Source organism: Oncorhynchus mykiss, chromosome 23, assembly GCF_013265735.2.
Source record: "Oncorhynchus mykiss isolate Arlee chromosome 23, USDA_OmykA_1.1, whole genome shotgun sequence".
Classification (NCBI taxonomy): domain Eukaryota; kingdom Metazoa; phylum Chordata; class Actinopteri; order Salmoniformes; family Salmonidae; genus Oncorhynchus; species Oncorhynchus mykiss.
In genome coordinates this window covers 53,896,089-53,908,880 of record NC_048587.1, presented here as the reverse complement: position 1 = coordinate 53,908,880, position 12,792 = coordinate 53,896,089, and the positions used below count along the sequence as shown (strand labels likewise).

The 12,792-nt window shown below is 41.5% G+C and overlaps 1 protein-coding gene across 2 annotated transcripts in view; it reads right to left on the bottom strand.

Annotated features, from left to right (window-relative positions):
- The window catches only part of LOC110502975 (polypeptide N-acetylgalactosaminyltransferase 2), a 125,489-nt gene extending 119,049 nt beyond the window's left edge, over positions 1 to 6,440 (bottom strand). Inside the window, exon 1 of one of the 2 annotated variants that reach the window (XM_036960792.1) lies at positions 6,209 to 6,440. In XM_036960792.1, coding sequence (XP_036816687.1) covers positions 6,209 to 6,304 — 96 coding nt within the window. In that variant the 5' untranslated portion in view covers positions 6,305 to 6,440. The remainder of the gene's footprint in view (positions 1 to 6,208) is intronic. The other variant, XM_021581330.2, reaches the window with a different exon arrangement.
- Positions 6,441 to 12,792: the final 6,352 nt, after the last annotated feature.

The following is a 12,792-nucleotide window of genomic DNA, read 5'->3' as shown; positions in this document are numbered from 1 at the left end:
CAGAGCAGGGGAGAGATTTAACACTTTGTGATCAACTGGCCCATCCAGTCCATCTTTATTCAGCCTAGTCAATATTAGATCAGGGATCGCTCTGTTGGATCAAAAGGGCAGAAACTGGAAGGGCCTGGAATGCTCTCTAAACACTTTTTCTGGCTCCATGTTAAACCACATACAAGGCAAAGGTCAGGATAGAGCAGGGGCATCAAAAGCAATGTGCTCTCCACATGACAACACATTTCCCCTCACAGGTAGGCTAAAGATAAACAGTGGGAGTGGTGGTAAGAGACAACAACCTAGCGTCATTTCCACACAATTATTCATATGAATCAACCCAAGTGCATCCTACGACACTAGACACATACATAGCGGGAAAAAATATTTTGGGGGATTTCAAAAAACGGACTCGGGTCCTATGCCGGGTTTATTCTATGCCGAGTTATTCCGTAAACAGAGATTGCAACATGTCACATCATTATAAATTGTCTGAGGAGAATAAAACTGCACTAGGTGTTGGCTCTGACCGAGTGAATAGTATTCCAGGAGGACTAGGTGTTGGCTCTGACCGAGGGAATAGTATTCCAGGAGGACTAGGTGTTGGCTCTGACCGAGGGAATAGTAACCTAGGAGGACTGGGTGTTGGCTCTGACCGAGGGAATAGTAACCCAGGAGGACTGGGTGTTGGCTCTGACCGAGGGAATAGTAACCCAGGTGGACTAGGTGTTGGCTCTGATCGAGGGAATAGTAACCCAGGTGGACTAGGTGTTGGCTCTGACCGAGGGAATAGTAATCCAGGAGGACTAGGTGTTGGCTCTGACCGAGGGAATAGTATTCCAGGAGGACTAGGAACTAGAGGTCGACCGATTAACCGAAATGGCCGATTAATTGGGGCCGATTTCTAGTTTTCATAACAATCGGAAATCGGTATTTTTGCAGATTTTACACCTTTATTTAACTAGGTAAGTCAGTTAAGAACACATTCTTATTTTCAATGACGGCCTAGGAACAGTGGTGTTACGGATACAGGTATCCTGTGTGTGTGTGTGTGTGTTTTTCTCTCCTACTCCCCTCACAGGTGAAAATAATCACTCCCCAATCAGTCACCAATCATCAATCAGAAGACACACCTCATGTTTCCTACCCAATCACAGGTCCTTTCCCTTGGTTTAAAAACCCTGTCAGTTGTTTGCTCTAGAGCTCAATTGCTCTGTAAATGCCATATGTCTGTAGATCGCTCTGGTTCACCCTCTCCTACTATGTCTCTCTATCGCTCTTTATATATTGAGCTATCTTTTGTTTGAGCACCTCCATATCACTTTGTCCTAACCTGTGAGTATTGTTTTTGGTTATGGTGTTTGTTTGCTGGTGGGAAAAGGGGGAAACAAGACAAGTCACCCATGGGCATACACTACCCGTAGGTAGACTTTGTTAAATACACTAGTTAGAACTGGGCGGACCACCCACTGTATTTTTGGTTAGTTAGCTGTTGTTAAAATAGGCTAGTCTAGCGTAGGGGTGTTTTGGATGCTTATTGTTTCTTTCCTTGGGTCCAGCTCAGCCCCTTTCTCTCTCCCCCCCCCCCCCCCCCATTACCGTGTGTTTACTAATAAACCCAGAGTTTGACGGTAGATTTCAGTTGTCGTGGTTATTTCATTCTCACTTTTACTTTCACTATTATAAATTGCATGAGTTATGTTACGGTCTCGTTACCATCTCCCCTAGACTGTCGGGCCAAAAGGGATTCGTAACAAGTGGGTTAACTGCCTTGTTCAGGGGCAGAACGACAGATTTTCACCTTGTCAGCTCGGGGCAACCATAACTAGTCCAACGCAATAACGACTTGCCTCGCTCTCGTTGCACTCCACAAGGAGGCTGCCTATTACGCGAATGCAGTAAGCCAAGGTAAGTTGCTAGCTAGCATTAAACTTATCTTAAATCAATCAATCATAATCACTAGTTAACTACACATTGTTGGTGATTAATACTAGATATTATCTAGCGTGTCCTGCATTGCATATAATCTGACTGAGCATACAAGTATCTGCCTGAGCGGTGGTAGGCAGAAGCAGGCGCAAAACATTCATTCAAACAGCACTTTCGTGCGTTTTGCCAGCAGCTCTTTGTTGTGCATCAAGCATTGCGCTGTTTATGACTTCAAGCCTATCAACTCCCGAGATGAGGCTGGTGTAACCGAAGTGAATTGGCTAGCTAGTTAGCGCGCTAATTGTCGGTGTGTTGCTGGTTCGAGCCCAGGGAGGAGCGAGGAGAGGGACGGAAGCTATACTGTTACACTGGCAATACTAAAGTGTCTATAAGAACATCCAATTGTCAAAGGTTAATGAAATACAAATGGTATAGAGGGAAATAGTCCTATAATTCCTAGAATAACAACAACCTAAAACTTCTTACATGGGAATATTGAAGACTCATGTTAAAAGGAACCACCAGCTTTCATATGTTCTCATGTTCTGAGCAAGGAACTGAAACATTAGCTTTCCTACATGGCACATATTGCACTTTTACTTTCTTCTCCAACACTTTGTTTTGCATTATTTTAACCAAATTGAACATGTTTCATTATTTACTTGAGGCTAAATTGATTTTATTGATGTATTATATTGAGTTAGAATTGTAAAATCGGCCAATTGTATCGTTTTTTTTGGTCCTCCAATAAATCGGTATCGGCGTTAATCATAATGGGTTGACCTCTACTAGGAACACTCAAATATCAGAATACATTTGTGAATGAATACGATTATTATTACAAACATTATTTCAGCAAATGAATTAAACATCCAGTGAGCTGTTCAAAATGGAACCTGAGGATTCAGTTATGACATCAGCAGAAAATGAAGAAACTCCCTCTGCTTTAAAACACAATTGATATTTTTTATGTACACTTCCCAACTCATTTTTATTCCAAAGAGAGCTTTGATTTAAAAAGCTGAGGAAGCACAGCATGGCCATTCACACTCGCAGGCGCAGCTACAATGTTGTCCTCTGAGCCAGAGCAGAACAACCAGCTTGTCAATAATTGTGTTGCAGAGCGGAGATCAGATCAAACACATTGGAGCCAGAGATAAAAGCTGCCAATCTGGTTACCATACAAGTCCAGTGAGTGCATTCTCACCAAGCCGCAGCAGCTCCGAATACAATGTGACAGGTCGGGAAAGCATCCATCATCCGACCTGTCTGCTAAACACCGACCTGCATGACTGCATAGAGGCCTAATTTAAGGCCTTTCAGTATATAGTTTACTCAGTCAGTTCAAGGCAGCAATTTTCTCTGTTTAGGTTATCATGTTAAGTCTCCAAAGTGTTGGGTTGAAACTGTAAATGTCTGGGAGATGTTTTGGGCAAAATGTCTGTAAACAAGAACTTGCTCGGTGGAGAGCAACAAATTTGATTATATTTAAATAGTTAGACCTCCTGAGCTGTGAGTACAGACAGAAGCCTGAACGTCTGATGTACATTCCATCACACCATTTACTGTAAGATGCAAAAAAGGGTCAGGTAGCCTAGCGGTTAAGAGCGTTGGGCCAGTAACTGAAAGGTCGCTGGTTCAAATTGCAAAGCAGACTAAGTGAAACATCTGTCTGTGCCCTTTTATAATGTGTTTTTATTTTACTAGGCAAGTCAGTTAAGAACAAATTATTATTTACAATGACTGCATACCCCGGCCAAACCCTAACGACTCTCTGTCAATTGTGTACCGCCCTGTGGGATTCCCAATCATGGCCAGTTGTAATACAGCCCGGAATCGAACCAGGGTCTGTAGTGACACCCCTAGCACAGATGCAGTGCCTAAGACCGCCCTTGAGCAAGGTAGTTAACCCTAAGTGTTCCTGTAAGTCGGTCTGGAAAAGAGCCCCTGCTAAATGACTACAATTTTTCATAAGTGTATTGTTCAATTGAAATACACACAATTTTTAAAATGTATTTAACCAGGAAGGGCTCATTGAGATTTAAAATATCTTTTTCAAGAGCGTCCTGGCCAAGATAGGCAGCACCAAGTCATTACAAAAATTACAGACAAACAACATGAAAAACTACAAGTAATCTAGTAAAAAGCATAGAATTCACAAGAGTGTAACAAAATCAAAAACAGCAAATTTAAAAACATTGACAGGTCAAGGAATCAGTCTCAAGATCACTCATTAGTAATTTAAAAATACCAATCGGGACAAGTTCTTCCAATTTAAAAGTATGTTGTGAGGCGTTCCAAGACGATAGCGCAGAGTACATACAAGCCCTTTCACCAAATTCAGTTCGGACATTTGGAACAGTTAGCAGGATAAAGTCCAGCGAACAAAGAGTACCCGCCACATTTCTGAACAATAAAAATGCCCAAATACAAAAGGTAGTAAACCCAAAATGGCTTTGTAAATAAAAGTATACCCGTGCCTGAGCCTACGAGTGACTAAAGAAGGCCAGCCAACCCTGGTATACAAAGTGCAGTGGTACGTAAGGGTTTTGCAGTTTAAAATAAATCTCAAAGTGCCTGTAAACAGTCCGAAACAGAGGGTTCCAGTCTGCAGTAGCAGGAGCCTGTAAACAGTCCAAAACAGAGGGTTCCAGTCTGCAGTAGCAGGAGCCTGTAAACAGTCCAAAACAGAGGGTTCCAGTCTGCAGTAGCAGGAGCCTGTACACAGTCTAAAACAGAGGGTTCCAGTCTGCAGTAGCAGGAGCCTGTACACAGTCCAAAACCGAGGGTTCCAGTCTGGAATAGCAGGAGCCTGTAAACAGTCCGAAACAGAGGGTTCCAGTCTGCAGTAGCAGGAGCCTGTACACAGTCCAAAACAGAGGATCCTGGAATAGCAGGAGGAAGCTTAATTCTGTTGCGCTCTCAACCACTGGTCTCCTATTACTGTTGTTCTCCTGCAACAATGCAAAGCAGCATCCACCCAAATCACAGACAAAATCACAGTTTTACAGCTGTAGGCCTAACTGTAGATATAGCTTGTCTTACACATGGATAGAAAAACAATGAAAGTGCATTATTTTGCAGGCTCATCTCCTTCCATAACAAAAGTCAGACTTCAGATGCCCCCTTCCCACAGGAAGCATACGAGTGGCAACTTTATCACCCCTATTTGAGTACAATGTGGGAGTTTAGCTCAGCAGTGTCGTTTGTGAGAGGTACCCTGTGATTTGGCCTTGAGGCGTCCCACTGCCTTGTACTCGCCAGGGAAATAGGTAACTGCTCACTGATAACTGGAGATTAGGCCTTTGTTAATCAAATCAGAATGCCCATGAGTCCTTATCTAGCTGCACCACCTATCAGCCTAATGTCAAATGTAAGGGACAGAATGACTGATCACAAAATGACAAGAGGAGCGGTTAAGAGCGTTGGTGTTATCACTGGGGTTGGTTACATGATAAAAACAACTATAACAACTATAAGTGACGTGTTTGACCTCGTCAATCCTGTATATTAAGGTATCAGAGAAATAAGAATGAAAGGCTTCGGAGAGAACTATAGTTCTTAGGCTATATACTACAGGCATTAGCCTATTCCTCAATTGAAATTGTATGACCATAAATAAACAGGGATTTTAACAATGGCAGACGGACCCATAAGGTTGGCATATTTTGTTACAATGTAGCCTATACATTTCCTGCCAGTATATCGGGGGAATATATTTCAACAATTAAGTATTTGTAGCAGATATACTTCACTGTTGAGGTCTTCCTAAATAGTCGACTAAGTAAGCTTTGTGTGCGTGAAACGCAGCTCTTCATAAAGTGTTTACAACCGCCCAGCTATTCAATCACAGCAAAATGATACGATAGCAGACAGAGCAACGTTCAAATCATACAAGAACTATATCCCTCTTTTCAAGCAAATTAAAATAATCTAGTTGATGATGGAAACAGATTTTGGAACGATATAATATTTCATAATATAAACCGCCTATCAAAATAGCCACTTGTTAAACATCTTCACATTATTTTTTGCTTTAGTCTTGAAAGGATTCCACGGACTAAAATCTCCTGAAAGCGAGCTATGAGGTGTATTTATTACGTTAACGATTTACCGTTTAAGAACCAAACGGAATCAAACAGAGAGAAACTTAATTATGTTGGACAAATTCAGTTAGGTCGCAAATCGCTTCGTTCCATTTAAGAAACGTTTTGCAGCAGAATCGACGTAATGAATACACCCCTGATGCATTTTCAATAAGAGCAAAAAGTGTCGGGGGTTAACATACCTTTCGATTTAACGTTGTTCCCGAATAGAAATAATATGCTATGCCAAGCACCCACAGGACCGCGAAGCATAGTAACATTCTCGATTTCCTTCGCATTGCTGTCTGTTTGAATGTGAAATAAATGTCCGATAGCCTTATGCTTTGATTAAAGCGTCCTATATCCGAGCTGTGTGCCTGCTATCGACGAGCAATGTTCAGTGCAGCTTTGGCAGTCCAGCAGAAAAAGCAGGAAACAGCCAACATCACGAGGTTAGAGGGGAAAGGCCGTCTCTAATCCAATCACGCTCCGTGGAAGGAGGAGTGATGGGGGTTGGTACGTTTGTCGCTCTGCAAGCGTTCTTGACATTGACAGAAGAAACATTGTTGCAGTCTTGTGTAGATGTATTAGTGAATTCATCATTTTAGCTTCTGCAACATTGTCGCCGCGGATTTTCAAACGACCCAGTTTGTGTATCAGATTAAGCGGACCCTGCGGCCTGTGTATATGGTATTGTAATCCATAATATAAGAGTAACAGAGAGGGTTATTTTGTTCACTGTCCCCCACGATGAAATCGGGGAGGGAACTGTGGATCCGTTTCCGTCCATACGTTATTCGTTGGTATGTTCGTTTATTCGTATGTCAGTCACACGCGATATTTTAGAGAGGAAACTGGCCAGATTTTGACGAAATGTGGGTGAATTGTCGCGTTCCTATGCTATTCGGAACTAGGAAACTCGGAAATGTCTGATTTGCTGATTTGTTCAATGCGTCACGTGTATAACTACAACCAGTTTAAAAAATCGGAGATTTCCGAGTTACCTAGTTCCGACTAGCACTTGAACGAGGCAAATGATGAGTCTTGCGGTATACAGCCGGCATTTACAAAATTACACTGATTGGCCAGATGGTGGCGCTATAACAAGACATTGAAACTGCAAACTTTGAAAGGTAATGCCCAAGATCCTAACTTTGTGTTGCGTATCGGGATCATTGGATTCTAGGGCCCCCGATAATTTGGTCCAATTATATTACGTATATTAATTAGTTTTTTATTATACTTTAAAAAAAATCTATTTCTCAGGGCAATTGTATTTTTCTAAAATAATATAATTTGAGCATACAATATACACTACATGACCAAAAGTATGTTGACACCTGCTCGTCTAACATCTCATTCCAAAATCATAGGCATTAATATGGAGTTGGTCCTACCTTAGCTTAGCTGTTATAACAGCCTCCACTCTTCTGGGAAGGCTTTCCACTAGATGTTGGAACATTGCTGCGGGGAATTGCTTTCATTCAGCTTTCATTCACTAAGAGCATTAGTGAGGTTGGGCACTGATGTTTGGCGATTAGGCCTGGCTCGCAGTCGGCGTTCCAATTCATCCCAAAGGTGTTTGATGGAGTTGTGGTCAGGGCTCTCTGCAGGCCAGTCAAGTTCTTCCACACCGATCTCGATAAACCATTTCTGTACGGACCTCGCTTTGTGCACGGGGCCATTCTCATGCTGAAACAGGAAAGGGCCTTCCTCAAACTGTTGCCACAAAGTTGGAAGCACAGAATCATCTAGAATGTAATTGTATACTGCAGCGTTAAGATGTCCCTTTACTGGAACTAAAGGGCCTAGCCCGAACCATGAAAAACAGCCCCACACCATTATTTCTCCTCCACCAAACTTTACAGTTTGCACTATGTAGTAGGGCAGGTAGCGTTCTCTTGGCATCTGCCAAACCCAGATATGTCCATCGGACTGCCAGATGGTGAAGTGTGATTCGTCACTACAGGGAACGCTTTCCACTGCTCTAGAGCCCAATAGCGGCGAGCTTTACACCACTCCAGTTGATTCTTGGCATTGTGCATGGTGATCTTAGGCTTGTATGTGGCTGCTCGGCCATGGATGAACAGTTATTGTGCTGATGTTGCCTCCGACTCGGTAGTGAGTGTTGTAACCGAGGACAGACAATTTTTACGCGCTACGTGTTTCAGCACTCGGTAGTCCCTTTCTGTGAGCTTTGTGGCCTAACATTTAGCGGCTGAGCCGCTGTTGCTCTTAGACGATTCCACTTCAAAATAACAGCACTTACAGTTGACCGGGGAAGTGCTAGCAGGGCAGAAATTTGATGAACTGTTTAATAGGTGGCATCTTATGACGGTGCCACGTTGATGTTCACTGAGCTCTTCAGTACGGCCATTCTACTGCCAATGTTTGTCTATGGAGATTGCATGGCTGCGTGCTCGATTTGATACACCTGTCAGCAATACAGCTCAGCATGTATATTATTTAGTTTATACAGCCTTTTTGCTCATCTTTATCAAGAGATCCAATAATTTTGGTGTTTCCTTGCCTAAGCAACTCTCTTCTTATTATTGGTGTCCTTTAGTAGTGGTTTCTTGACCATGAAGGCCTGATTCACACAGTCTCCTCTGAACAGTTGATGTTGAGATGTGTCTGTTACTTGAACTCTGTGAAGCATTTATTTGGACTGCAATTTCTGAGGCTGGTAACTCTAATGAACTTATCTTCTACAGCAGAGATAACTCTGGGTCTTCCTTTCCTGTGGCGGTCCTCATGAGAGTCAGTTTCATCACAGTGCTTGATGGTTTTTACGACTGCACTTGAAGAAACTTTCAAAGTTCCTGAAGTGTTCTGCATTGACTGACCTTCATGTCTTAAAATAATGATGGACAGTAATTTCTCTTTGCTTATTTGAGCTGTTCCTGCCATAATATGGACTTGTCATTTTACCAAATACGACTATCTCCTGTATACCAACCCTACCTTGTCACAACACAACTGATTGGCTCAAGCGCATTAAGAAGGAAAGAAATTCCACTATTTAACTTTTAAAGAGGCACACCTGTTAATTGAAATGCATTCCAGGTAACTGCCTCATGAAGCTGGTTGAGAGAATGCAAAGCGTGTGCAAAGCTGCCATCAAGGCATAGGGTGGCTACTTTGAAAAATCTAAATTATAAAATATATTTTTATTTGTTTAACACTTTTTTGGTTACTACATGATTCCATATGTGTTATTTCATAGTTTTGATGTCTTTACTATTTTCTGTCTTCACTATTATTCTACAATGTTGAAAATAGTACAAATAAAGAAAAACCCTGGCATGAGTAAGTGTGTCCAAACTTTTGACTGGTACTGTACCTATTACCTCAATTACCTCGACTAACCTGTACCCCAGCACATTGACTCGATACCGGTACCCCCTGTATTTAGCCTCGTTTTTGTTATTTTATTGAGTTACTTTTTTTTACTTTAGTTTATTTAGTAAATATAATTTTTCTTAACTGCATCGTTGTTTAAGGAATTGTAAGTACACATTTCACAGTACGGTCTACACCTGTTGTATTTGGCACATGTGACAAATAACATTTGATTTGATTTGACATAGTGTATATAATACTGTAAGAAGCTCACATAGTTGCTGTAACAAACTACAAACTCCACACAGTTGTCACTGACTAGTTAGATATTAATTTCCTGGTGAGTAAAACATTTTGTACTTACAGCATTCATAGACATTCATTTGTATCAGGTTTTTGTATTGACATTTGTCAATAAAACTCCTGAAAGCAACTGTTTATGTCAAATAGTTGTGTGTTCTACTTGTTGCCCTGGTTGTCCTGAAAAGAACATGGTAAAACACTTCAGACACTTCATTGTGAGGCTAAATATAAGGTCTGTTCATGCAGATAAATTAATGTCAGATAAATGAAAAGCAGATTTTTGCTGGGGTCTCAGGACTGGTTAAGAAGAGACAGAAGAGCGATATGTAATGTCTCTGTTCTCCTCACAACCCCAGCTTCTGAGGACCGGGTTAAACCAGAAGCCTAATTAGGGGTGGGGGATCCAATTGTAAAATTAGGCAATGAGTGGCAGTATGTGATGTAAGGAAACAGAAATCCAGTAGCTGCCTGGTGCTTTATGGAAGGAAAATATTTTCCTATCAATCAAATTGATTACTGGGGGACTGACTGGAGATCCTGATCCAATTATATTTATATCATTTCCAATATTCACAAGTTTTATCATATCAACAATCTGTTGACCCACAGTGAAAAGGCTGATTGAGCATTTTGGCTAACGCAACTAGTGAATAGGTGCTCATATAGGTCATCTATTTGTTTCCCGCAATTGCATGATGATGATTGAAAAGGCAGCAGTGATACCTACTTCACGTCTTAAACCTTAAATGTTGTTAACTTCACGTTAATCTGTTAATCCTTCTCTGGCACTAAAATAATGAATTATAGGGGCCTAACTCATGTGGTCTCTAAGTATCACAGCCTAGCCTACTGACGTGGGATTGGTAAGGCTTTGCAAGGGCCATAGAAGTACACATAATTATAGATCATATTCTCCTCATCATGAAGACTTTGTAGCCACCACAACTCTTTGTACTCATCTCTGCAACTTGGCCCAGCACCGCCTAATCGCCAAAGTCTTTCCCAATTAAATGTTTTACTAAATGTATTTAGCTAACAGAAAAAAAGAATGTAAAAGATTTTACCACCCTGTTGTCCTCTAATAGGTATTTTTCCTCAACTATGAATAATACGTTCTAGCCATATCAAGCAGAATCTATTGTTGCCTTCCATTTTCCGTCAGAGGGCATTTCTCTAAATAACCTTACCCTTGTGCTGAGGGCACACAACGTAGTAATAAGTATTAATATGAGGCTTAGCGTGCCTCCTTGATCTCAGTCAATTTAGTTCAGCATACAAACAGCTTAATGAACCATACAAATGAACACCAGACATCAGTGAGAGGTAAGCCCACATCAAAATGGATTTCATTATTCAATTGGGCTTATATGTAGATTGATGAAATGGAGACCGCTTACTTTTGTAGGCCTGCTTAGGTTTCTTGTTGAAAAAGCAGAGAGTGTTTCCTTGCAATTCATCAACACCTATGGACAGTTGGCATCTGTTACTACAGAATAAATGACTTACAGAGGTCTGCATGTCTAGGTAGGACTTCCAAACTCCCAATTCAAACCCAGAATATGGTGTCTCTGTTTGATCCCAGGATTCTCAAGCCACTCACAAAGACAGAGCAAGTAGGAGAAGCAGGGCTCCGGAGCTGTAATTACCATTGACAAGAAGAAGCATGGTAGTTCTGCCAGAAAAATGGAGGTTACCCTCATTGAAGTTAGAAGGGCTTAACAAGGGTTGTCAAGTAGACTTCAAGGACTGTTGGAGGGCAAACGTGCTGCAAACCATGTGGAAAGACCCAGGTTAATAAATATTGAAGGGGTGTCCAACTGACTTCTGAGTCTCAGAATGAACCCTTTCATTTCAGTCACCACCTCAGACATCCGAGGGGTTGTCGAGCTGTCACATCAAGATGGGGTGAATAGGAGAGAGGATTAATTCACCGCTCGTGTCATCTTGAAAAGATAATGAGGCAGGTGGTGATCCACAATGCAAATAATGGCACTTCATCTATCCCAAATAATAATGTGAATTTCATTAGAATAACAAGAGAAAAAGTTCAGCTAATCATTTACAGTGCCTTGCGAAATTATTCGGCCCCCTTGAACTTTGCGACCTTTTGCCACATTTCAGGCTTCAAACATAAAGATATAAAACTGTATTTTTTGTGAAGAATCAACAACAAGTGGGACACAATCATGAAGTGGAACGACATTTATTGGATATTTCAAACTTTTTTAACAAATCAAAAACTGAAAAATTGGGCGTGCAAAATTATTCAGCCCCCTTAAGTTAATACTTTGTAGCGCCACCTTTTGCTGCGATTACAGCTGTAAGTCGCTTGGGGTATGTCTCTATCAGTTTTGCACATCGAGAGACTGACATTTTTTCCCATTCCTCCTTGCAAAACAGCTCGAGCTCAGTGAGGTTGGATGGAGAGCATTTGTGAACAGCAGTTTTCAGTTCTTTCCACAGATTCTCGATTGGATTCAGGTCTGGACTTTGACTTGGCCATTCTAACACCTGGATATGTTTATTTTTGAACCATTCCATTGTAGATTTTGCTTTATGTTTTGGATCATTGTCTTGTTGGAAGACAAATCTCCGTCCCAATCTCAGGTCTTTTGCAGACTCCATCAGGTTTTCTTCCAGAATGGTCCTGTATTTGGCTCCATCCATCTTCCCATCAATTTTAACCATCTTCCCTGTCCCTGCTGAAGAAAAGAAGGCCCAAACCATGATGCTGCCACCACCATGTTTGACAGTGGGGATGGTGTGTTCAGTGTGATGAGCTGTGTTGCTTTTACGCCAAACATAATGTTTTGCATTGTTGCCAAAAAGTTCAATTTTGGTTTCATCTGACCAGAGCACCTTCTTCCACATGTTTGGTGTGTCTCCCAGTTGGCTTGTGGCAAACTTTAAACAACACTTTTTATGGATATCTTTAAGAAATGGCTTTCTTCTTGCCACTCTTCCATAAAGGCCAGATTTGTGCAATATACGACTGATTGTTGTCCTATGGACAGAGTCTCCCACCTCAGCTGTAGATCTCTGCAGTTCATCCAGAGTGATCATGGGCCTCTTGGCTGCATCTCTGATCAGTCTTCTCCTCGTATGAGCTGAAAGTTTAGAGGGACGGCCAGGTCTTGGTAGA